A 27,497-nucleotide genomic window follows, 5' to 3' on the forward strand; every position below is an offset into this window, starting at 1 on the left:
CAGGTCTGAGGAATATAAGCCTGGAGGGAAGTACTATGACTCCAGCACCACGTTCTCATTATAGCACCAGCCCTGTATTGTGTACTGGCACCCATTCTTGTTGACCCAAGTATTGATGAACTCCAGTGGTAGGGATCTATGGGCCAGGAATCCCACTCTTGGGACTCCCCTGCAAAGCCTGCATGCATAATAGCCTCTACCCAAAATTTCAGTTATCCCCCAACAATTGAGTCTCCTGCAGCATGACTATGTCAGGGTCGTGACGAAGCACGTATCTCCGTACCACGCCTCTCTTGAGCTTATCATCCAGACCATTGTCGTTCCAGGAGACGATCTCCAGGTTCAATCCCCAGCCTGATCGGATTTAGGTCTCACTCCCCATTTGTCATCTGTCTGTGAGGATATAGAGTCCCCTCTTTTCGAGACCCAGCTTGCAGCCCACATGCCCTCGAACAATCGAGCCCCATGCCAATCACCTTGCTCTGCGGTCTAAAAAACGACCTACTTCCCCAATCCTAAGATGCCTGTTGCTCCAAAATTATGACTAAAACTTGAAACAAGACTTGTCTCTAGACTAGAGCCGAAAGTGCCTTCTATCGCAGGGGTGTTGCTCGCCGGCCCACCAGTCAGCTCTGATTGTGCGCCTGGGATTGGCCTCATAGGGCCGAATGAACTGTCCAGTCATCACTTGGATCCTTTTCAGCACCTCTGCCCTCATCTCAACAAGTCGGCCGTCATGGGGGGTCACCTCTGGTTTGTCCATTCTGCAGGAAGCCCTAAGAAGTGTCTTCTGAACTGTCTGAGAAGTGTATCAATTCAGCCCATCTGTTGCTTGTGGGTTCTGACCAGGTCCGTTGCAGTTACACCACTATCCTTGCCCTCTCTGTGCTCATCTGATTCTTCGTCGGAGCTGTCTTTGAGTGACGGTGTGGTTTGCGTATAGTCTTAGGGTCACACCAGTCATCCTGTCCTGGGGTCTCCTGTCCATTGTGCCACATGCAACCCTTGCCTTACAGCCAAGTGCAGGCTTCTGATGCTGAATTGAAAAAGTGGGATCGGTCTTTGTCTAGCACAAATGTTTCTCTCTGGTGCTGGATTGCTTGAGTGTAGTCAGGGTATATGTTTACTGACGCCACTTCTACTTGCCAAGGTCCATGCACTCCGGCTCATTGGAAGATGCCATACCTATCACGGTAGTTAAAAAGTCTAACTATTTCCACCCTAGGGGCTCTCTTCACCATGAAAAGCTTAGAGGCCTTGCCTTTCATGACCACCGTTAGAAGCCAGTCTTCTATATAAAGTGCCACACTTTGGCCCTCGATCCACTCCTGTAGGCCCACCTCTTCAAACATTATTTAGTTGGGATCATCCCTCCATGTCTCTTGGAGCTGCCCTATTTTTTGCCAGAGAGATTTCCGTTGTTTTTCATGGTTTGCTGCAATGAGCTGCAGTTGAGTCACAGCAGTCTCAGTCTCCCCCACTCTGCCCATCAGTTTGTGCAGATCCACGTGCATGAGACCCAAGTCAAGGGCCACTGCATCAATCTTGCCCTTCAGTGCCACCTTAGTTTCTCCAATAGCCACCAGTAGTGCCACCGTTTGCGCCTCCAGTCCTATTCCTGGTGGAGTTCGATCTGCCTCCAGCTCAGTTGCCTGGCCTTGCTTGAGTGCACACCATTGCCTGCTTGGCCTTTTTTAGCCAGCACCTCTAGGTCTACAGTCACTACTATTAGGGGACTGGGTACCGCCTGATGCCGGTGTCCTCCACTGCCCCTCACAGAAGCCAGCCACATGCCGCCCTACTCCCCCCGAGCCCCAGCAGGTCTGACTCCTTGGTCTACCGAGGCAGCAGTTCAAGCCAGCCACCCCAGGGCAAGCCATTTCCCCCAGCCAGCAGAAGCAACCCCTCCCCCCTTATCTTGGTCTTCTAAACTATGGGGGAAGGTACAGTCACCTTCACCGCACTGATGTAGCCTCCTTAGTTAATCTGTATATTTTATTTTTGAATATTAACAGTGTTTGCAACAACCATTCAACCACAAGCCCAGGATATACAAAGAGCAATGAACTATGTATCAATCATGTTCATATCCAGCTACAAGCACTGTAAAAGCCAACAGTTCTGGCTTTAATGTGCTAATGCATCTAAACATGCTTCGACTGGCCACTGCCTTGTGCCTGCACCCGTACGTGGGCACCCTTACCTGGGTCTGGTCCTCCAACCAGGCCCAGCCCATCTGGATCCAGCTCAAGTGCTGCCACAAAGCACTACAACCTTGACCTCACTCCGATACCGACCATCAGTTTCTCTCTTACTCTCCTGCTTCACCACTTTCTCTGCTGCTTTGGCCTATGATCTCCTTTACTGCTTGCAGGGCTTTTTTACTTTCTATTTTCTTTTTGTTCATTGCCACTTTATTGAGCACTTCTCACCATTTCCTTGCAGTTTTCTATTGCTCATTCATTCTTTGCCACTATTCTGTACTGTTGCCTTTCATTCTTCATGTTTCACTCTGCCTTGTTCACTCAATTCTTGCCACCTGCTTGCCTTTTAGTTGTAGCCCTTTTAAAAAAAAAATGCACTCCAAAGTGCTTGCTCATCTCCTCCTTGCTTTCCTTTTCCCGCTTGTTTGCTATACTTCTTACCATTCTCCCCCCACGGTGGCCAATCCCATCTCTTCTCCCGCACTGCTCTCCCTAAATGCCATTCGTTGAGTCCTACCCACCACCTTGAAGCTCCTCCCCCTCCTACTTAATGGCAGCTGCAGCTCAGGTACACGTTTGTATGCCAAAGAAATGTCAATGGCAAGCCTGCCTTCACCCCATCATGTCCTGCCCAGCACCAGGAACTCTGCTCTTTCTTCCACCCAACACTGCTAATCCTCTGCTTCCCTTCTCACCTTGAAGAACAAGTTATTTACCTTCGGTAATGTCTTATCTTGTAAAGACTATCTAGCTGCAGATTCCTTACCTTAGAATATCCCCTGGCGTTAGAATGGATCAGGAAGATTTTTGAGCCGTACCCAGCACCAGTAGAAGGCGTTGTTCGGCTCTGTGTCACAGGTGCCGGAAATGATGTAGACAGTCCCAATATAGGTACACCATCGCCTGCGGACATCAGTTACTTTCACAACTTACCAAGCCAGGAGCGCAGAGCCCTGATGAAAACTGACCACTGGTGGGGAAAAGACTAAGGCCCTTAAAAATTGTGTTTATTATACCTTTACTAGTTTGCAAGGTGAGAAAGTCCAAAGCAATGGTAAGGAATATGTGGCTAGATAAAGTCTCTACCATATAAGGCATTACGGAAGGTAAGTAACTTGTTTATCTAACAGGGAATTCTAGCTGGAGAGTCCTCACCTTAGACGAGATACCCAAGCAATACCTCCATGGAGGTGGGTCTGCAAGCCTGATTAGACTAAAAAGTCCTGCAGGAAAAAACAGGGGAAATGCCCATCAAGGCAAAATTTCCATCACAACGGACCTCACTGTCCAGGCAGTAATATTTTGTGAACGTGTGCAGTGATGCCCATGTCACTGCCTGATAGATGTCAAGGAGAGGAACACAGCGTGCTAACACAGTGGTCGCAGCCCTGGCTCTGGTAGAGTGCACCGCAAGCCCTTAGGGGGCTGTTTCTTGGCTAACGCGCAGTAGATCATAATGCCAGGACAATCCATCACAAGATGGTCCACTTATGCGCAGCCTTCCTTTTTTTTTGGCTCCTACAAAGCCCACGAAGAGTTGATCATGCACCCGGACCTCTTTTGTGTGATCAAGGTAGGAGGACAACACTCTTCTTAGGAGCTGACGGTCGAGTCTCTCCTCCTCTTTGGAAGGGAGTGACATCGTACAGAAGGAAGGAGGCATATGTCAAGAGGGCCAGTTTTCCAGGTAAAAGGAAGTGTACAGAGGGTGCACTGAGAGGGCCTGCATTCACTGACCCCCCTGGCTGATGTAATGGACACAAAAAAGGCAGTTTTTATGCTAAGTAGCCGAAGAGGGCAATTGTGCAAATGTTCAAATGGTGCATACATCAGAAAAGTGAGAACATGGTTGAAGTTCCACTGAGGCATGATAAATGGCATGGGGGCAAACATGCGGCAGACCTTTATGGAGCTTGGTTGCAACAGAGGAATTGAAAAGAGATAGTTGGCCCATCGACTGCAGGAATGTAGAACATGCAGAAAGATACCCTTTGACAGTGCCAATAGTAGAATCCTGCTGGGCAAATGATAGGGCAAACAAAAGAACCCTCAATAAAGGTGCAAAGATATGTTCAATGTTGTGGGAAGTGCACCGTGACACAAACTTATGACAGGCATATACCGACCTGGTGGAGGGAAACCGGGCTGTCAGAATAACATCACAGACTTTGGGCGGAAAGGTCGAAGGCTGTCAACTCTCACGACTTAATCTATAATGCATGCAAGTGGAAGTTGCACATGTTTGAGTGCAAAACCCAGCCCTGTTGCTGCAAAAGAAGATCCTCAGTAGTCGATGGTCATGCTCAACAGACTCTTTGTGCCCAATCTGAAGCCATAAGAATGATGTGTGCCTGGTTGGTGCTGATCTTCTTCAGAACTCTAGGCAAGAGTGGTACTGGCGAACAGGAGGCTGAAGCTCCACTCGAGACAAAAAGAGTTTCCGAGCAAGGGTTGCTTTGAAAACTTCAGTGCACAAAATTGCTGACATGGCACATTCTCAGCGGTAGGGAAAAGGTCTACCCAAGGCTCTCTGACCTGCTGAAAGACTTTGTAACACCTCTTGATGGAGACAACATTCATGATCCGCTGGGGCTGAATTTGTCAGTTCTGGTGTTCAAAGATTCCATCACATGCTGAACCACCAGGGAAATGCCCTGATGTTCTAGCCATGTACAGAGGGTCAGAGCCTCTTGAGACAGGGTCCATGACCCCACCAAATCCAGTTTTTTTAAGTACCACACAGCGCTGGCGTTGTCCATGAACACCTGCACCAGCTTTCCCTTGATTGAAGGAAGAAAGGCTTTTATTGCCAAGCAAAGCTTAAACAGGTTTATGCGGAGCTCAGACTCCACAGGAGACTAGAGTCCTCTGATCTCCACCTCTCCCAGATGGCAGCTTCAGCCCAGGAGTGACACATCTGTCACTAGCATTAGATCTGGTTGGGGAAGGGAGAGGGGCTGCCATCTACCAAACTGCAGTTTGTTAGCCACCTCTTTAGGCCTTTTGCAGTTTCCCTCTGAGTTCTGGACCACTTGGGAGAGATTTCCCTGATGCTGTGCCCATTGGGCCTTCGTGCCCAACTGCAGAGCCTGCATACGCCAGCGTGCATGTGTCACCAGCAGGACACAATGAGCATCAGAGTCAGTCTACCAAAATCTAGGTTAGAGGGTGAAAAGTCAGAATCATATCCTTAATATCCTTTGAGGGAGAAGGTGGCGTATCCTACCTCCCACTGAATGGTCTGAGGGCAGACTAAAGAGGCTAGGAAACAGAAGTTCCCGGGGGAGCTAGGAAATGTCTGGGAATCCTGCTGGCCATAGTGACTAGGAGGATGTGGACACGGCTGTAGACCCCTTCCGTCACCACAAGTGAGCCAGTAGGTCCTGCTGTCCTTCAAGTGCTTCAGCACTGAATCCACCTCTCTTTAAAAAAGCAAAAGCCATCAAAGGGCATGTCCATGAAGGAACCAGACATTCCCTAAAAAGCCAGATGTTCTAGGCAAGGCATGGCACTGCAAGGCCTCAGATGAAGAATTTGCTCTACCCAGTGAGCCAGTCGGGTTAAGTCCACATCAGATCATGAACTTAGCCGCATCCCTCTCATTGGCAACAGCCTGAGAGAATCTGGCCCAGGCCTCCTCTGGGACGTTAGGCAGCACTTGTGCATAGTGTGTTTGGGTAACAGCCTAACAGGCAAGCTGTGTTCACTGACCACCCCACCCCAGTGGTAGAAGAGAACATTCTCTTACCGAAGATGTCCAGCCTCTTGGATTCGGTATCCAGTGAAGTGGTAGAGAACACGAGCCAGGGTGGATATGGGATGAGGAGGCTTGGACCAAGCTCTCCAGAATAGGGTGCCAGGGAAGGAAACTGGGATCTTCAGGAGCAGGGTGATGGTGGTGGGCAATCATCCTATTCACAGGGGCTCCTCTGCTGGGCTTGGACCAGGCCCCAAGTAGGACATCCATAAGGGCTTCATTGAATGGAAATAAGGGTTATGGTGGGGCCGACTTCCGGCTGTGCCACCTCCGTCAAGACATTCGTTTTGACTGACACTGAGGGTAGGTTAAGGTCCAGGACTTCTGTCACCCTGCACAGCACCATTGCAAACGGGGCTCCCTGCTCTGTAGCTACAATAGGAGGGAAACAAGGCTAGTGTCAGGGGCTGTGTCCAACACTGGCCTCACCTAGTTCCTCATATCAGTTGTCTTGTTCCTCAGCTTGTTCATTCCATAAGGCTCCATTGACAAATCCTAAACGCCTCCCACAACATCCATCAAATAAGGTACTGGTTCCGCTCCTAGAAGAATCTCATTGGTCAGCAAAGGATGCAGCATTGGACGACAGCCATCTGGCTCCATATCAGAGTTGGGAAAGATGATAGGAACAGCACTGCTGGCACTAGAGCATGCACAGATAAACATCTTGGTCTCACCAGCAGCTCCCCACTGGATCCAGCAAGGATCCCTGGGGCCCAACCGGCAGAGACGGCAAACCCTGCCGCCATGGTCCCAGTAGGAGCCTCTCCTGTGCCTGCGGGCTCATAGGCAGAAAAGAAGGTCCCGGCTGCCCAAATATGAGGTGCATGATCCCATAAAATTATTTTAGTTGGGGGGGTAGGGGGAGGCTCCTGCTCTGGGAACATCAATGAAGCACAGAGCGGACCCGGGATCAGGCCCTGCCAACTCACGGGGCCTGGAGTGCAGATGCTCTTTTGTCTCATCGAATTACTTTGATGGACGATGTGAAGTCAAGGAGCGTTTGGACTTCAATTTGTGCCTGTGGGACATGCCCAACTTTCCCAATTGACTGCAATTGATGCAACAATCAACGTCTGAAGGGGATAGGTGATCAGTCCCAGGACCACCCACACAAACGGGACCACAAGGGTCACAGAGTCAACAGACGTCAGCTGCAAGGAGTTTGAGGAATTGCTCCCTCAGTGCCTTTGGATGCATGGTGCAGCAGTCCTTACATACTTTGGATTTGTGTCCTGCCTCCAGGCACCACAAACATACTAAGTGAGGGTCTGTCACCGACATTTGCCTATGACAGGCCCCACATGGTTTGAAACCAGTTGATTTCTTTGGTGACACCGTCACACCAGGAGAAATCTTGAAAAGAGTTGACAAAAAGTCAAAAAAGACCAGTCAAAAAACGACTTAGTGGTAGCTTAGAGCAGATCAGTGCTATCTGGCGCAGGAAGGAAAGAACTGAAGTCAGCATGCCGAGGTGGTGCCAATATAGGTACTGCACGTGTCATTTCCGGCACAGAGGACGCAGAGTTGAACACCACCACTTACCAAATTCAACTGCAAGACTCACACATCAAAGCCACTTCCTCAGTTCTTGAATTTTGCAAGAACTAAAGACATGGTTATTCAATAAGGGCCCGATGTACGAAGCAATTTTGCGGTTGCAAAAAGCTAATTTCACCATTTGCGACCACAAAATGGCCTTTACTAATGTACCATCCTTATTTTTTGAGCCAGCAAGCAAATACTGACTCACAAAATAGGGACTGTGACTCGCAATTAGGAAGAGATGTTTCAAGAGTGTCCATTCCCAATTGCGAGTCACAGTGGAATGTATGATTGGTTTTCCACCGATTCCAGTTACCACCAATTTCAATCTGGTGGTAAACCTTTCCCAAATGGGAAGGGGCCACCACTGGACCCCTTCCCTTTTGTGAATGGAAGCAAAAATATTTATTCGAAGCAGGTAATGGTCCCACGAACCACTGCAGACTCTGAAAAAATGGAAAAAAAACTTTTCATTTTGTTGTTTGAAATGCATCCTCTTTTTCTTTAAGGAAAACGGGCCGCATTTAAAAACAAATTAAAAATGCTGCCCACCATCCCTATGAGAGTGGCCATTCCCGATGGTGTTCCAAATTGCAACCTACCTCATGAATACTGATGATAGGTAATTTGCGACCCCACTGGGAATCACAAACAGTGTGGTTGACACTGTTATACTTTCCACAATGAGACTCGCAAAACAATGCAAATTGTGAATCACAGTCTGGAATAGTCATACATCGGGCCCCTAGTCTCTGCCTTGGTTCAGTCCACACCGCTCCTGCTTTGCAATGCCAAGATACAGTCCTGTGTCAGCCATGTACTCAAGGAATAACCACATATTCACAAATGCTGTGTACATGTGTTTCATGCGTAAATGCTGCTAATTAATTATTGCCGGCTCTAGTGGCTTTAAAAATGCTGGGAAAAAAGTGGTGAAGAAACAGGATTATTCCGATATGGGGTGCATACTGGAAACAAATAAATTATTGTGACAAACACAATGATGATTGAGTGAACTTTTCAGATGTGAAATAGTCCCTCAGGCATTTCAAAAGAACCCGTCCTGGAAGGTAGAACAATACAGCAAATAGACACTGGCGTGAGATCACAAAGTATCACTCCATTAGGTGAAGCTATAGTCCACTCTGTATATTTTAAAGGAGTGTTAACATATATAGACCTAAACAGATTAATCACTGAAGATCTCTAAAATGGGGTGGCGGAACTTTTCAAGGCGGTATACAGTTCATAAAGGAGGCCATTTGTTTCTGATGCAGGCCTTACCATGACAATACAATTATTATGTACATTGTCAGTGTGAGGTTATGAAAAACACGAACACCTAGAAATTTTCAGACTAAGGCTCACTAGTCTAGAAGGAAAAGTTAATTACCTTCGGTAATGCCTTATCTGGTAGAGACAATATCTAGTTGCAGATTCCTTACTTTATAATGTCCCTCAGGCTATTTTTCTCGAGCAGTACCCCTGCGCACCGTTAGGTGGATTAATTGCCTCCACGCCTGTCACCTTCAGCACCGGATATGATGTCACGGATCCTATATAGGCGCCACCCTAATGCGCTGTCAGTTTCTTTTCAAGACTTTCCACGCCAGAAGTGCAGAGCCATGAAGAACACGGACCACTGGTGCATCAAAACTAGGGCTCTGAAAGGGATGTCCCGCCCCTAGAAATCAGTTAGCAGAATGGGGAGGATGGGTGGGTCGGTAAGATATCTGCAACTAGATATTGTCTCTACCAGTTCAGGCGTTACCGAAGGTAAGCAACTTGTCCATCTGATAGAGACATCTAGTCGCAAATTCCTTACCTTAGAATAGATACCCAAGCAATACCATCCCTGGAGGTGAGTCTGCAAACTAAGACCACACCAGAAAGTCCAGCGGGACCGAACAGGCAAAATGCACATCCCTATGGACCTGACTGTCCAGGCAGTGGTGTTTAGTAAACGTGTTCAGGGACGTCCATGTTGCCATCTGACAGATGTCCAGTACTGGAACACCCCGCATGCTAACGCAGTTGTTGCAGCTATAGCTGTGGTAAAATGAGCATGCAAACCCTCAGGTGGTTTCTTCTTAGCTAATGCGTAGAACATTTTAGTACGCCCCACCTTGAGCTGGTTCTCTCCTGAACTTCCCGACCTTTCTTCACACCCACATAACCAGCAAAGAGTTGATCCTCCACTTTGGGACTCTTTGGAGCCAATGCCATCTTTGGGTCCAGGCAGTGGGGTCCTCTTCCTTAGAAGGATGCAGTAATGCATAAAAAGTAAGCAAGGTGATGGAAGGACACAACCACTTTCGGAAGAAAGGAGGCCCGTGTGCGAAGCAACACTTTATAAGGATAGATAGAAAGGTAGGGTGGCTTAGATGACAATGCCTGCAGCTCACTCACCCTGCACGAAGATGCATTAGCCAGAAGGAAGGCTGTTCTTAAATTGAGAAGCCTTAGAGGACAAGTGTGGAGAGGCTCCAAAGGAGCACACATCAGGAATGTTAGAACCAAATTCAAGTCACGTGGGGGCATAATGGATGGGGAAGGAGTAAACAAATGAGTATGGCTTTTAAGGAACCTATTAATAATATGGGATGTAAACGAACACAGCTCATCAGGCAACTGTAAGAAAGCAGAGACTGCAGACAAATAACCTTTGAGAGTGCCCAAAGCACAGCCCTGCTGGGCCAACAACAGTATAAACAATAGAACCTCAGAGAGGGGGCCAGCTAGGGGATCAACAGCTTATGTGTACACCAGGCACAAATTTCTTTCAACAACAAGCGCATACCGTTTTGGTAGATAGGCGCCTGGCTGCCAAGATACCATTACAGACTTTGGGTGGAAGGTCAAAAGCTGTCAACTTCCACCACTTAATCTCCATGCAAGAAGGCAGACACTGGACAGGTTTGGGTGGAGAACCATCCCCTGATCCTGAGACAGAAGATCCTCCCGAAGGGGCAGTCTGATCGGAGTATCGATGGCCATGCTCAATAGCTCAGGATACCAGATTCTTCATGCCTAGTCCGGAGTCACGAGGATTATTTGGGCCTAGTCGTTCTTCATCTTTCTGAGAACTTTGGGCAGAAAGGCTTACATGAGGTGTGAACTCCACTCAAGACGAAAAGGGGCACCGAGCGAGTGCCGCCTTAGAAACTCAAACATGCAATACTGCTGACATTGCATGTTCTCTGCAGAGGCAAACAGATCTAACCAAGGCTCTCCCCACTCCTGAAAGAGACCTTGTGCCACCTCTGGATAGAGATGCCATTTGTGATTGACTAAGCATGGTCAGCTGAGTTTGTCTGCTCTGATGTTCAGAGAGCCTGCCAGATATTAAAACACCAGGGATATGCCCTACTGTTCCAGCCACATCCAGAGGCACACAGCCTCTTGACAAAAGGTCCATGACCCCACTCTGCCCTACTTGTTGCAGTACCACATGGCTGTGGTGCTGTGCGTGAACACCTGCGCTACCTTCCCTTTGAGAGAGGGAAAAAATGATTTCAATGTTAGTCTGATCGCCCAGAGCTCCAACAGACTGATGCGAAGTCCGGTCTCCACCAGAGACCAGATGCCTCCGATTGCTACCTCTCCCAGGTGGTTGACCCATCCCAGGAGAGACGCATCTGTCACTATGGTTAGATCCGGTTGGGGAAGCAAGAGGGATCTGCCTCTGACCCAATCGCAGTTCATTAGCCACCAGCCAAGATTTTGTACAGTTCCCTCCGAGATATGGACCATGTTGGAGAGATCCCCTTGATGCTGCTCCCATTTTAACTTCAGGACCCACTGCAAAGCCCGCGTATAGCATCCGGCATGTGTCACCAGCAGGATGCAGGAGGCCATGAGGTCCAGCATCCATAGAGTCATTCTCACAGAAATCCACAGTAGAGGTTGAAACTTCAGTATCATAGCCTGAATATACTGGACTCGCCCGAAACTGCAGTGTCCAGAACAGCTTTGATCAAAGGGAGCATCTGAGAGGGTGACAGGCGTGACTTTGGCATGTTTATAGTGAACCCCAATGAATGCAGGAGGTCTGCCATAGTCTGGAGGTGGGAGATGACAGACTGGGGGAGCAGGCCTTCGACAGCTAGTCGTCAAGATAAGTGAAGACTGGAGCCTCTGATCTGCGTAGATGAGGTGGGACCACCACCATCACTTTGGTGAACATCCGAGGGGCACTGGTAAGGCCAAAGGGGAGCACGGTGAACTGACATTGCTCGTGGCCCACCGTAAACCGCAAGAAACTTCTGTAGGTAGGCAAGATGGGAATATGTAAGTTAAGTGACCTGCAAGTTCAGAGCTACCATCCAGTCTCCTGGGTCCAGGGCAGATAGAACCTGAGAGAATTTTGAACTTCTTCTTGGGGAAGAGATTACAGGACCAGAAGTCTAAGATAGGGCAGAGACCATTGTCCTTTCTGGGCATAAGAAAGTAGCGGGAATATCAACCATCACCTACTTCTGGCACAATGACCTTTTCTATGGCTCACTTGGCCAAGAGAGCCATAACCTCCTTGCAGAGAAGTGCCAAGTGGTCCTCCGACAGCCAATCGTAGGATGTTGGCATGGATGGAGGGGTAGTGTTCAAGGGGAGGAAGTAGCCCTTTCATTCTATCGGCAAAACCCACCTGTCTGACGTGATGGATTGCCAGCAGAGCAGTTGATGGTGAATCCTGCCTCCGACTGGACACTGGTGTGGAATTGTCAGACTAGGATGGTTTGGAGGCAGCTGCAGAGGTGGAGGGGTAGGGGGCATGGGTGGTGGTGGAGTGGCCGGACTGCTGGTTCCCTGATCCACAAGGACAGTGGATCCCATGTCCCTGGCCATGCAGAGGCTGGGCAGCATGTGCACCACAGTGGCTGGAGGGAAAAGGACTAAGTGGGACGCCCCTTCCATAGCCACAAAAGGGGTGAAAAGCAGACTGAGGTGGACAAGGGACTGCCACAAGGCCCAAGGACCTGATCATAGCACGAGAATCCTTGAAGCACTTGGGCACTGAGTCTGCTTTGTCTTCGAAGAGACAGGTGACATCAATGGGCATGTCCAGAAGATTGGCTTGGACATCCCAGAAAAAACAGACATCCTCATCCAGGCACGGTGCCTCAGGGCCACTGTCGATGCAACAGTTCTGCCCACTGAGTTGGTTGTGTTCAGTCCACACCTGATTGTGAACTTTGCTACGTCTCCCATCAGCAACAGCTTGAGAGAGTACATCCTGAGTCTCCTCTGGAACCTGTGGCAGCACTTGTGCAACCATATCCCACATCGTGTGGGAGTAACAGCTCAAAAGGCATGTGGTGTTCATGGACCACAACGTTCGCAGGAGCCCCTGTGCTGGGTTTGGACCCGATACCAAGCAGGACATTGGTAAGGGCTTCATTGAAGTGCAGTAGGGATTCAGGGATTCAGAGGGTGAAGCCCCAGGTTGAAGCACCTCTGTCAGGAGGTTAGGCTTGACTGTCACCGAAGGTAGTCGAGGCCCAAGACCTCAGATGCTCTTGGCACCACCATGGAATAGGTTGCTCCCTCCTCCATAGCCACAATAGGGGGAGAATACGTGCCAGTGTCAGGGGAAATATCCAGACCACTGGCTTCACCCAGGTTCAGTCGCCAGTCCAAAGGGTCTTGTAGCTGGTATTCTAAAGGGTCCAGTGACTTCTCCCACTCCTCACTGTACCCCAAACCATAAGAATAAAGGTAAGGATCGGACATAGGGGACATGGCCCCTGTAGAAGTTGGCATTGTGCGACTCCAGTCTGACTCAGTTTCAGAGTTGGCAATGAGGGTAGGGTTTATGCCACCGGGGGCACGGGCGTCGTCAGGAGTATCGAGGTAACCGGCATCCGGGAAGGTCCAGGTAGTACGACCAACGCCAGTTCAGATCCAGGAATGGATCCATGGGTACCCCCTGCAGCTGAAGCCGCTGGCGTGGAACCGGAGGGGGCCCCTACTGACCCTGCAGGGCCCAAAGGTGCTCCAACAGAGTCAGACTGTCCAAAGATGGGGTACAGGGGTTGCTCCGGCTCCCAGAAAATTGGAGAGGCGCAAAGCAGACTGTAGGAAGTTGGCTCTCTATATGCTATAACAAAATGAGGTACAGAGTGTATAGAGTCCAGGGGTTCCCAAGAGGTTTAACATAGGCTAAAGCAGATAATACTAATGCTCTATTTCGTGGTAGTGTGGTCGAGCAGGTAAGCTTATCAGAGGGTAGCATTTGTTGTACACACACAGTCAAGAAATTAAGCACACACTCAATTACTAACTCCAGGCCAATTGTTTTTATATAGCAAAGATATATTTTGTTACTTTATTACTAGAACCAGAAGAACTCTGCTGCAAGGCCAGGGGACTGCGGCTGCAGCGGTTTCCTTGGGCATCAGGAATCTTCATTGGATCCGGTTGCAGTCCAGGGGGGGGTGCTCTGGATTCAGGCTGCAGGCCTCTTTGTGTTGGCCAGGAGGGTCAACCCAGGGTAGACTCAAGGTCGGACTCTTCTGGGACCTTCTCTGGAAAGGGAGGCCACCTGGACTCGGGCGTTCGGTGAAGAATGAGTGGGGCTCGCAGATCCGGGGAGGCTCTAGGGTCCTATTAGAGATTTCTTCTGGACAGGTCACTGTCCTCTGGAGTTCTTGGTCCTCTACTCGGCAGGCAGTCCTTTGGGGGTTTTGAGAGGTCGCTGGTCATGCAGGGTGTGTCGCCTTTTTGAAAATGGGGTCTTTGAAGCTGTAGGTAGGCCAGTAGGGCTGGGGCCAAGTCAGTTGTCGTCTGGAGTCTTCACTGCTGGGGTCGGCTTAGCAGTCGTCCTTCTTTCTTCTGAGGTTGCCAGGAATCTGCTAAGGTTCAGGGGAGCCCCTAAATACTAGATTTAGGAGTTTTAAATGGTCATAGGGCAGTAGCCAATGGCTTCTGTCCCTGAGGGTGTCTACACCCTTCCTGTGCCCACTCCCTTTGGGGAGGGGAGCACATTCCTAACCCTATTGGTCCCGATCCTCCAAAACAAGATTGAGGATTCTGTAAGGTGGAGGTCACCAGTTCTGGACACCTTAGGGGTGGTCCAAACTGGAGTGGTCACTCCTACTTGTTTTTCCTAATTTTCCTGCTGGAGTTGCTGCCAAAAGTGGGGCTTCATCCGGGGGGTGGGCATCTCCACTAGCTGGAGGGACCTGGGGCACTGCAACAGGAGGCCTGAGCCTTTGAGGCTCACCGCCAAGACTCCCAGTTCCTGCAGGGGGGAGGTGTGAAGCACCTCCACCCAGAGCAGGCTTTGTTCCTGACCCCAGACAGCACAAAGGCTCTCCCTGATGGGGTGAGAAACCGGTCCGTTAGTGGCAGGCTGGCACAGACTGGTCAGCCTTACATAAAAACGTTAGGTAAAATACAGGTGGCTTTGTGCACTCTGTGTGCATTGTACAATAAATCCAACATTGGCATCAGTGTGGGTTTATTGTGCTGAGAAGTTTTATACCAAACTTCCAAGCCTTCAGTGAAGCCATTGTTGAGCTGTGGAGTTAGTAATGACAAACTCCCACCACTAGTACTTAATATGGCCACACTGCACTTACAATGTCTAAGGATGGACTTAGACACTGTAGGGGCATAGTGCTGATGCTGCTATGGCCTCACCTGTGGTACAGTGCACACTGCCTTAAAGCTGTAGGACCTGCTAGAGGGGTGACTTACCTATGCCACAGGTAGCGGTTTGTGGGCGTAGACGTTGCCTTTTTCTCCCCACCAGCACACACAATCTGAAATGGCAGTGTGCATGTGCTTGGTGAGGGGTCCCTTAGGGTGGCACCATACATGCTGCAGCCCTTAGGAACCCTCCCTCGTCACAGAGCCTTTGGTACCACTGGTACCTTGTACAAAGGACTTGGCTGTGTGCCAAAGGTGTGCCAGTTGTGGAAACAATGGTACAGTTTTGGTTAGGAACACTGGTGCTGGGGCCTGGTTAGCAGGATCCCAGCATCAATATCAGGCAAACAATGGGGGGTAATCATGACAAAAGGGGCACTTTCCTTCACTGACCCAGACATTGGCTCCGAGGACAGAGACCTAGAACAGGGACTCTCCTTTGACCTCATCTCGTCGGCCAGTGAAAGGGGTGAAGTTGAAAAACGCTTGTTCTTCTTCAGTTTCTTCTTGTGTCTCGACTTACCAAATCATCCGGAGGACTTGGAGTGGGACGACGATGAAGGGGGGCTCTGCGACTAGGACTTTCCTATCGACCGAGATTGGAAGAGGCGCAGAGCCAAGCACTGGGCCGCAAGGAATCAGGGACCTCTCTCTCAAATCTTTTCGATTCATGACCTGGCACCTGGAGCACGACTTTGAATCGTGGTTGCACTCCAGACACCACAGGCACATGAGGTGCAAATCTGTCACGGACATCGCCCGATGGCAGGATTTGCAAGGCTTGAACCCAGTCTTATGCAAATAAATCCTCGACGCACCACGAGTGTTGACCCTCAAAAAATGTTGACAAAAAAGCAAAAAAAAGGTCAGTCAACAAAATGACTGAGGGGTAGTTCTACTTTGGATCAGTGTGAGGCTGGCGGAGAAAGAAAAGAACTGATGTCAGTGTGCCAGGCTGGGGCCTATATAGGATCCACAACGTCATATCCGGCGTGGACGTGGAGCCGATCGACATCATCTAACGGCACACAGGGGTACTGCTCGGGAAAAATATCCAGATCCAGACTGACGACTGGGGTTAGTTCTAAGGTAAGGAATCTGCAACTAGATGTATCTATCAGACTGTCGAAAATAAAAAGAGTTAACACAAACAGTGACCACAAACAGCTTACCTCGATTGGGTAATTATATAAAATTGGTGAAACAAGACAGCCAGTAATATACGAGTGCAGGAATAAATTAACCAATAATATTTATGGAGTTTCCTCCAGGTAGAGGTCTTGTTTATTTAGATTTCATCTGTCCAACAAATCTCTGTTTGTAATACAATCTTTATCTATACAAGTTATCACTCTATAACGGTTGTCCGTTTCTATTGCACAAGTGAATAAACCTTAGTAAAACAAGCAGTGGCAAAGTCAATAGGTTTTGCGTATGCAAGACCTATTGGCTTTGCCAATGTCTTTTAGCCAGGTTCCACAGCAGCTTGACTGCTGTTCAGCATGACTAAAAGTTAGTGGTATGGTGTGGCACAGAGTGAAGTGCAGTAGAATACAGTGGGTTAGAGTGGAGTTAAGGGGAGTAGAGTAGCGTGTCGTGGCATAGGGTGGTGTAAAGTGGTGTGGTATACAGTGGATTGCCACAGAGTGGTACAAATGTGGGTGGAAGTAAGAAACAAGGAACCAAACTTAAAATAAATGCATAGGTATGAGGCATAAAGGTGATGAATGGCTGAAAGGCAATGAAAATAGATGTGCAATGGCAAGCATCAATGAAGGTGTAAATGTGTTGTCAATGTTCAAAAATGTGTTCGAAAACAGAATGAATGAAGCTGCAAGAGTAATCCAAACAGGAAATGTCCAGAAACTCATACCTCAATCAGTGGAAGGACACTAATTAAGTTGAATCCTTCTGTGCTTGGTCATGTCCATAGAAATAAAAGGAAGTGATGCCTGGCATGAGGTGGCCAGTTAGGACGCAGCAGAGAAGAGAGATAATGAAGCTGACAAATGGTAAGCAATGGGCGAGCTGCAAGCACTTTATTGTAAGTAAGAGTGCATGCGTTGCCACGGGGGAGACCTAAAAATGCTATATGCTATTTCATTTGTTGGGCCACTGCTCAGCTTCAAATTTTGGAAAAAGAGGTTTAAAAAAAGCTGCTCTGCAAATAATGGTCCATCAAAGCACCAGAGTTTTTGGTGGTATTATTGCATTTCCAAGTCTCATGCATCAGGAGCCAACTACTAAGAAAAGAGAGAAACTTTACATGGAAACTGCTGCTTCAGGATGAATGTAGTGTTACAGGTCAGGGATTTTCAAACCTTTCCCAGGTTACGGCTGGAAAGCTGTGCTAGTCACAATTTTAGAAAACCTTTCCAAATTCTCATTTTGGCATAGCCGTTTTCCCAGAGCGTAAATGCATCCATGGTACGATTATGTGCTGTGGTAAGCAAGCAACAATAGCAAATATGTGTTCCCCTGGAGAAACCAATTCGGTAAAATTCCAAAAGGTTTGGGAATATTCTGTTCTCTTTTCCAGGCTGGAAAGGGATTTACTCCTGCTCATGACAACAATAAATCTCAGACTATTTCCAGCAAAGGAAGAAAATTGGGCGGGAATTTGTAAATGCCCACAACTCATGTTGGTGACTGCCTAGGGTTTACTTCCTTGTAATATTATAGTTATCAAAAACTATCATGCAAGAACAAAAGTGTTACTGAATGTGAGATCAGTATGTGATTTTGCAGTAGTCGAAAGCCCAGCCATTTGCTCGTGCAAGTTAAATTTGCTTGTGTAAATGGCATTGCGAATTGAGCCCATTATCATTTATGCTCCTGCAAAAGGATATAAAAAGGGGCACAGGTGCATCACAGGAGTATGAATGGAAATTACCTATGCAATGAAACAAAGGAGCCCAGCTAAGGGAACATGGTGGATGGTGGCTTAAACATACTTCCTCTCAAATGCATTTCCGTGGTTAGGAGGAAAAGAACCCTGGAGAAACAACACCACAATAAAATAATACTTTAAAGAATGGCTTAACCTGCAGAAATGCCTTTATCCTCTGGATTTTGCTGCTGTAAACATTTAGAATTACTTTTAAAATCCCATCTGTTTATAGATATTTGTTTTTTCAAAATTACTACTCTTAGATCAAACTCACTTAATCATCACACAATTCTACCACCACCAAGCTACCATTCTAAAGGGTTAGTTGTTTAATTTGCCTTGAAAAACAACAAATTAGTATTCCAACTCTATGTAACTTGCTATGGCATTGCTCAAAGTACAGTACCTATCTTGTAGCTGCAGGTCCTGCAACTTCAATATAAAATGTAAAGTACCAGATGAAATTTGACATCAAATGTCCAGAACTAGATGAACCATTAACGCCCAATGCTGATATACCATGATTAACAATCACCTCCGATTATAGAAGCACTATTAACGGCCATAAAAAAGTTTCTATGGAAACGTTTCTTTTCCTTCAAAACACTGATTCGAAATTTAGAGAAAAAAAATAGTGAAATATCTAGTTCAAACTCTCGGGGTATTTCTCAAATCATGCTGATGCACATTTGCTAAACAATTTCAAGTAGGAATCTGCAGATAGGAAACGCAGAATGGGGAAAGATTCAGTCACTCCTGACGGTGTCGTATATACTGTGAGGTACAGATGTGTGTTTGGAGAAAAGGCTTCAGGCAGCTGTGGCGTCACCGGGCGTCAGACCCACAGCTGGCCCATCGGAGGGTAGTAGATCTGGAGCGTTTCGTTGCACACACTCAGCTCCTCCTTGATTGAATTCCAAGAGACCGGTCGACTCCGCATTCCTTGTAAAGCGTCCTCCCCAGGCCCAGAGCAGTTCCTTGGTTGCAATTCTTTGGTAAAACAGATCTCAATCTGAGTTAGCACCTGGGTATCTTCCTGCTGTGAACACAGAAATCATATCTTCTTTACTATTTTTTGTTAATGCCAATAATATTGCACACAGTTATGTTGCAGCCCTTGTCTATGTGAAACCACTTGTCTTGGTATACTCAAGTAAGTGCAACTGAGTAAAGTTTGCCAGACAGAAGCAGGTCAGTTTCCATTTTCTCTTTAAAAACTGGACATAAATAGTGTGTGAGAAATGACAAAGGAGGGAGAGAAAAATAATGGCTTGTAGCCGACTGAATAATTATAGAAACCAAGAGATTACTGCATAACTCACATTCAAGCAAAGTCAATTCCAAAGCATGCAGGGTATGCGGTGGTTCCTTTTTTACATTCATATGGTCTACATGTGGTAAAGTCACACTGATCACATAATTATAATATCAAACTTCCAAAAACCACACATCCAAAGGATTTCAGATCAAGACTCGGTCAGTAGCACCATATCCGACCCACAGCATGTCTACAGATTACCTTTTTAAATGCCAAGTGTGAATATTTTTTTGTTTACCCAAGTTACATCTGAACTTCCGGTGTGAGGTTGCATCAGGTGGTTTTAAGAATGTGTGAAGCATGTTTGGTATGAAAGTATGAGTGTGAGCATGAATGTGAATGTTTTAACAATTTGGGAGGCGGGTTCTCTGTGTATTATCCTATACTGAACAATTTACATCAAAAGTGGCTTTGCTATTTTGCAATTTTGAAATAAAGGGATATAATATGCAAGTCCGTTTATGTTCCCTAGTAGTGTGTTATCAAAATACTTGGTTGAAAAGAAGGACTCTTCAGTTTGAGCTTATGCTTGGAGGTGGGGTTTTGTTCTTTTTCTTATGTTCAGTTTCCTAATGGTTGCATCATAACTACTGCTCTAATAAAGTAATTCTAGAAAGGTGTGTTTTTATTAGATTTTTCGGCATAGTTGCACAAAGCACCGTTAACTTTCCCAAAGTGGGTTGGCTGGCTTCTATGTCTATGACTGCGCCTCTTCCCACCTTGAAATCTTTATTACATGAGTGACAAGGCTTTAAGTGGACCGGGTCTCAGACACGACAGTAATTAAATCAGGCGCTGTTCCTTATTTCTGAAACTGCAGATATTGATGATGTCGTTTCCCCTTAGCATCCCTGCTGGTTCCCAGTGCTTCTCTGCTCGAGTACTGTATAAGTACTTGCATTAAGGGTTAACGTATGCATTCATCGATTGCAGCAGTCCAACCTCCCTTTCGTTTTCAGACTAGTTTCCCTTTCGTGTTTAGCCTTTTGGTTAGCGATGGGTAGCATTTCCCAATCAGGTTCGGTTACCTGCAAATTCACTGTGTGGGTATCAACTATGTAATGTTCTGCTGAACCTACTGCACCTGTCGGATTGGTTCCTGCAAATAAGTGCACAGGTATATTCCACCACTCTTCTAGCTAAAAGCAGAGTAAAGGGATTAAAAGGCTCGTACACACTCCAGTGGAGGGCTTGCCTCAATATCCCACACAAGGTGAATCCTCTGGAATCGCTAACTGAAGCTGTGATGAGCTGAGTGACAGCAGCTGAAGAAGTCCTTTAAATTGTGGACAACTAAGAAAGCCCAACAGGGTGAGAATTAAAGACCACTGCAGTAGTGGTGAAAGTCTTTCCCCCCCACTGGTGCAGCATGTGCACCCAGAGATTGAGCGGTATGCAGTGCATGGGTATTAGGGGAAGCCACTGGGACGTATTTACTATCGCGTAGGCAGAAAGTTGAAGAGTGGAAGCAATAGCCATGGGCTTGGCACAAAAAGGTGACTAACATGACAGATGGAAAAGTCTCTGCAATTTGCAATCAATTCTGAGATCTAGCAGATACAATTTAGCGATTTGGACATGACCATTGCTGTCCCTCACCTACAAATGCCATGCAGGATTATTCAACACTGTTGGCTTCTGTGGGTCCTTCTGTAATATCAAAGTACCCTGGGGAGCCACAGAGCACGTGTACAATCCCCTTATTCCCCTATTTCAATTTTTATGAGCATTGCTACTCTCTTTCATTACAAAGCATGCTGTCTGATTTTAAGTAGAAAAATGTCCTGGTACGCATCTCACAGTGAGCCCAGTGTTTACCCTTATATAAATAGGAAATCTCTCAGCACAAGCAGACAAATGTGCAGAATAAGCTGCAGAAGCTGCAAAATATGAATGTTGCGCCAACAGTATAGCTCACCAGTTTAGAAGAGTTGTGTGTCGGTACTGTCAAACACCTTTACAAGCATGGATTATATGAAATGACTGTGTGCTATTGTGTGACACTGTTGTCATTCTAGGTTCAAGAAAACGTAAAACCATCATAGTTTGGTAAAAAAAGAGGCCTTCTCTTAAATACGCGGCTGCTGCAATTAAATGTGCTCACAAGGAATACTAAGGCAGCGTAATCCTGAAGCCATCTCGGGCCTCTTCAGTCCATTTACGGACCCTCCCTGCCCCTTCGGCTCACTCATACAGCTTTCTGCTCTCTCCCTTTGTGACGCTACTTCGTTTTTCTCTTCCACCTCTTTACCCAATGTGTCTTTTGCTCGCAATAAATGCCTGAGGCAGAACATTAAGCTCCGGCCCTCAAAAATAAGTGCCAGTGCTCCGCACCGGAAACAACAAGCACAAATTAGGCACTGCTTTTATGTCCGAGTTGCTTCAGTGTCCCGGTAGTGATGTCAGTGCCTGGAGTTTATGGAATACATGGAACGCTGGTGATAAGCATTTTAATTTCACTAGAGGCAATTAGGAATCCAGCTGTTTATCTCTGATTGTGAATCACACACTGCTTGCCACTACGTGTGGTCACGAGTGCAATTTGTTGGGCGCTACGAGTATATAGGGCCATGATGACACTTTTATGGTGGGCAAAAGTTCAACTTCGGTGTAACTCCGAGTCACATTTTACATGATAAGAAGGACGTTTGTGGACTGAACTAGTTGTTTTTGTGATTTGTGTACTGCTTTGATTAGGCCACCTGGCAATTTCCATTTTTGGTGTATATGTCTATTTTTCACTTCTAGTACCCTATGATCAGCGGGTATAGCAGGGGAAGGGTAGCAGCTAGCCTGTCCTGTACCATGTTTTTCCATGACCCAAGTGGTGTCTGGGGTGCTTTGGTAGCCTTTCTGCCATACCAGCAGTGTGTGGTGGCCTTCGTGTTGATCCAGCTTGCATTTTGAGGCACACAAGATTGGTGTAGTGTACTGAGTTTTTACTGTTTTTCATTCCATCTGATATGGGTGCCCGCATGTGTAGCTTACATCACTGTGATGAGTGTGCAACATCCAATCCTGTGTATGGTTTCTACCACATCAATGCATTCTAGTGTGGCATTGCATTCATTTGTTTAGTTATGATTGTATGTGGAGGCCCATATGGCATTGACTTGACATGCATTAGTTGAGATATGGTGGGAGGCCTTTGTACGGTATCTGGTTTATTATGTTTAGTATTAAGGAGTAGTGGGCTTCCTTGACCATATTCTTTATTAAAATGGAATGTTAGGTCTTGTCTCACTTAGTCACGTGGCGCTTTGTGAGGTGAGTGCTTGAGTGTGTGCCAGGCACGTGGAATATCGGTCATAAGTATCCCATTAAAAGGGAGTTCGCATCCCTCATTAGTAAATGAGCACAGATGATTTCAGTGTGATCATATAAGAGTTATCCTACAACCCGAGTTGGACTTTGGTCTAATTAACCTACTTGTTTCACTACAGCTCGTTACAATATTAATCCCTCCATGGCCCTCCCCCACATGCCCTACTCTTCTCTTGCATACATATCAATACAAATGGGGCAGGATATAACACTTACCTCCGGCAACGGAAAGCACTGGATTTTTGGTATCACACCATATACTTGGTGAACTGCATTTCTGATATCAGCGATCTAGAAAACGGACACAACGGATGTCAGGGAAAAAACAATCACTCAGTATGCTCCAGCATCACGCATGTTCTTTTTCTGTTCTACTATCAGGCACAGGAATGTTAAATAGTGTTTAAATAGTAAGGTTAGGATCTGTTTAGGCCTTCGAGGACGTAGTGCCATGTTCGCTTCCAGTGACAGTGCCTTGCATACGTTTCAGACAATTTACTATTATCAAAAGCAATATCCTTACCGAACAAAAAATATGTTATAGTCAGTGAATGCTAGGGGTCCTGCAAGCAGAAGCAATGTCTGCAAGCAATGCAGGCGCACGTAATCAATTTCCTTACAATTTACCACGCGCACTGCCGTATGTTTGGGAACATTAAACAACCTGCTGGGAACCCAAGAGCCATTCATAAATCGGTATACAGCACGTTGCTAGGCAACCTCACCAACAGCTTTAATGAATGAGAAGCATAAGGGAGGCTGACGCACGTGTAGTTAAAGAACTACAAACACAACTCTACTGGGGGCTTTCTTACTCCTGACGACCTCTGAGCATTTTGTGAAAAACGCAACCAGAACGTGCAAACGACTTCTAGCCCGCTAGCTCAGTAACAACAAAAGTGAAGAGCTCGCAGAGACTGTGCAAACAGGCATCGTACATCCTATTCTGGGCCAGACTCGGTCCCCCACAGGGCAGCAACTTTGACTGCACGTTAAGCGGCATAGAGGACCCGAGTTATTGGTCTGCCTTGCCCAGACTACAAGAGATACGTTCATTAGGGAGGCCGAGCAGAATGCATGCTGCCAATTGGGTAAGTCCGTATCAAAGATCATGTTAATGTTGGTTAGACGTCCTGGGGGTATTGCTTTAGTTTGGAACAGCGCCACAACAACTCAGTCAGGATGCCCTTGCCTCCACACTTCTTCCAGCAAACGGGGGCTTTGCTGGGATCCAATTATGTATGCCGGAGGGCGCACACTACCCATATAGCTTGTTATTTTTTCTTAGCTTGGCAAGTCTGCCAGAGGTGCTAATTGCAGTGGTATGAGATCCATGAAATATGCTAGCCTAATCGTCCAAGCTGAGTGCCTTCTATGTCGGTCTGCCACCTTCTCTGTGCAGGGGTTTTCCCGGTGAGTGTCCAGGAGCTGAACGACTTCTAAATATTGGACAGTATGGGTTTGTCCTTAGGTTTTATGCTAACCCATTTTTCAAGATAGGTAAGTGATCTGTTTGTATGGGGTCATTTAGAGGGGTGACGTACCCAGTGCCTGATTAGCATGTATCTCAATCTCTTCCTATCAGGAGTTCCCATGATGGCCTTTACCTGTTCAAAACATTGAAGTCCTTTGGGGTGAGGAAGTCTCCTGTTTGCAAGAGGTCCGCTGCCACTGTGAGGCATTGTCAGTTGTAGTGGGGGAGAAGGCCAGGTTGCCTATTTTGGGAGACGAAAGGGAAGGGCATGTACGCAAGAGCAATGACACTAGAAAATCTCTGACTTCTGAAGATTTATTTTGAAGCTGGCTACTTGACCAGATGCTTCCCAGGTGTTCAGCAGGGCAAGGGATCCAGATCACAGGGTTACACAAGATCACAGAACATGGACAGTGTAAAGGGACATCTTGTGTTCGTGGCTGCTTTTTATCCCCAAGATTAGAGGATTAGATCTAATGGTTCAGCTAGGGGCTCCGCGTGAAGGGCGAGATGAGTGGTGATAAACTGCTTGGCATCCATGCTTGATACGGATATGGGTCTGTAAGAGGTACAGTGTGCTTGGTCCTTACCAGTCTTGTGGTTCACTGTGGTGACTACTTCTTTCATTATGTCGGTGATGGGGCCTGTAGAAGTAAAGACATTATACAAGCTTGTTGAGATCAGTGCAAGGAGCAGTTAAAAAGTCTTGTAGATAGTGGGAGTGCAGCTATCAGGGCCGGAGCTTTACTTGGCTGTAATTGTGCTATTCCAGAGATCACCTCCTCTACTGTGATATCAGAGTATAGGGTTTCAGATTGTTGAATGAGGACTGACATCCGGAGGCAGGGCCAGCTTTAGCACTGGTGGTGCCCTGTGCAACAGTCTTTTTTGGTGCCCCCCACCCCATGACCCCCTCCTCGGATTCCCTCACTACCACCCAGCAAATGTGCCCGTCAACTCTCCATAGGCCCCATTTCACGTACATTAATTTGTTTAAAAGCGCTTGAATGGCTAGCTTTACTAATCCATTGAGCTATCCACATAAAATACAGATCGGTTCTTTGCAGCAGATATATTAACCTTCTACTCTACCTTATGGCGAGTCAAAGCTGCCCCTGGACAAAAATAGTCTCTCTCCCTAGCAGAAACATTAATCACAAGAGTTATCTTGACATTTTAATTGCTTCCTGAAGGTTGGACGCACAAGGAACTTTTCAGCAGGTGCTTTCAAATCGCACGTTTCAAATGATGATTTGCTAAACACAGCGCCTCCCTGAGGTCAGCGCCCCCCAATCCAGCTCAGTATCTGGTGCGGCCACATCTCTCGCACAGTCCTAAAGCTGGCCCTGCTCGGAGGGCAGACCGGTGGCACTCTACGTTTGCCTCTGGTAGGGAATCTCAGGAGTACAGGTCATGATAGAAGGTCTACAACTATGTTGTCATTTGTATGCAGGTGCTCGCACCTAGTGTTGGTAATCTGTTAGACGTTCCCTTTATGTACATTAGCTCTCGGTGTACAAGCAAGGAGGTTTCCAGCTTTGGTTCCCCTTTGTACTATTTCCGTTGTAGTCAATCAGATTTTTTTTCTGACAAAGGCAGAGTTGCATCCTTTTCTGTGCTGCAATTTGCCAACTACATGGTTATATCTGGGATAAGCCAAGATCTTTTTGTTTTCCCACAAAATACATAGAAATAAATATCTATGTATACATGTGTGGTCTATGGCAGCATTTCGCATGAACCAGTCACTCGTTGGATAGGGGTTGTACACTATTGGCTGTACACTATATATATATTTATGCTGAGGGATTCCAGCACGAACGCAAGATGAAACCGAATTAATGTTTTTTTCTTCTCTCTTCTAGGTCCCAGAGAGAACACAGTAAGTGCCGTTAAGTATTTACGTTTTTATAGGTTTGCTACCGTCACCACAATCACCTGATGTGTCCACTAGGAACTTAAATGGAGTATAAAAGGAGTATGGCAAGTTAAATGAAGAGAAAAAAAAACTTTAAGGTGTACGGTATTGTTTGTCACAAGGAAGTGCTCCTAAATTTGCACCAAGAGTGAAGCAGAGTTTTATCTAGCCCCCATAGCAAGCTGCATACCAGCCGACCCTCCCCATGTGTTTTTTCACTTTAAGCTATTAAAGGTGTCGTAGGTCTGCAAGCATTCTGCCCTGTCCCCTCACCCGGCCACACACCTGACTGAGCCATGCTCCTCCTGACGCGTGGCAGGAAGATGTAGCTCCACAGTGAATGGCCTCCCGGATCATCTCTCGTTCTTTTCAGGCTGCTTCTTCCCCAGAGTCCACTCCTTGATCCCACCGAGGTGTGTGGTCCTCGGGTCGTTCTTCTCCTTCCATCTTCTCTGGTTGTGTTTGCGACATCCTTTCCTCATCGGGCCTCTCTGCGTGACTCTCTCTTGGCTCTGCCAATTTTCTCACTTCACATGCCAGTTCCTCTTTTCTCTGTGACGCCAGAGGCAACACCCGGAAGCAATCGTCGGGTCCCTCTTCCTGGTCAGAATGGAAACTTCCCTTAAAGATAATGTCCTTCAAGGGAGAAGAGGGACGCACGCAGGTTGGGATCTTGCTCTCCCGACAGGTGGGTAGTTGATGATAAGGGGCTATTGGTAAACCCTTTTCATCCATTTCTTTCTGCCCACCACTGCATGGAGCATCAGGTAATGGATAACCACCTGAACCACTGGTCGCCTTTGTGCGTGATACCATTCTGCTGATGTACAATATCATCAGCCACACAGAAGATAGTGCACGTCAATGGTAGGACCGTGGGTCAATCTTTACTTTTTTATTTCTATTTTTCTGTTTTTTTTGTGAGAGCTCCTCAGCTCCCCAGGCACTGTTACTGGTCACAAGTGACTTGATATGGGAGCATATTTTATTGCCTAATGTTGAAGGAAATCATTCAGCAGACCCAGTTCTAGCGAACTAGGAGTCAGAAGGGTTACTCTGTTTCAGCCAAGTTGGTTCAGTCCATTTACCAGTAATGCCCCAGGGCCTAACCCACTAAGTACGTGAATAACCTGGCATTTTGAAAGCCACTTTCGCCCTTGTCTCTCTGGGTAGAGAGGCGAGCAGTCCAAAGCTTACTCAAATTGCTGGTTTGGAGATACAGACACAAAGCTCAACAAGGACCAGACGCTCCACAAAAATGCAATGCTCAGCAATGTTTTTACTTGATAAGAAAAGGCGCTTTAGTACATCATTCCTTAATACCACACACAACTGTATAACATCGGAATGCAAGGCTACTATTAATATGCCTTTATGTAAGGCTTAAGGAAATGTACTCTACTAGGGGAAAATCTAG

General features: G+C 47.0%; 1 protein-coding gene across 2 annotated transcripts in view; it reads right to left on the minus strand.

Annotated features, from left to right (window-relative positions):
* Positions 1-16,408: 16,408 nt before the first annotated feature.
* Positions 16,409-27,497, minus strand: part of RNASET2 (ribonuclease T2) — a 148,752-nt gene continuing 137,663 nt past the window's right edge. For both annotated transcript variants that reach the window (XM_069234489.1, XM_069234490.1), the window contains 2 exons: positions 22,905-22,979; positions 16,409-19,085 (listed from right to left, as the gene is read on the minus strand). In XM_069234489.1, the coding sequence (XP_069090590.1) occupies positions 18,882-19,085; positions 22,905-22,979 (279 nt within the window). In that variant the 3' untranslated portion in view covers positions 16,409-18,881. The remainder of the gene's footprint in view (positions 19,086-22,904; positions 22,980-27,497) is intronic.

The sequence above is a fragment of the Pleurodeles waltl genome, chromosome 5 (assembly GCF_031143425.1).
Source record: "Pleurodeles waltl isolate 20211129_DDA chromosome 5, aPleWal1.hap1.20221129, whole genome shotgun sequence".
NCBI lineage: Eukaryota > Metazoa > Chordata > Amphibia > Caudata > Salamandridae > Pleurodeles > Pleurodeles waltl.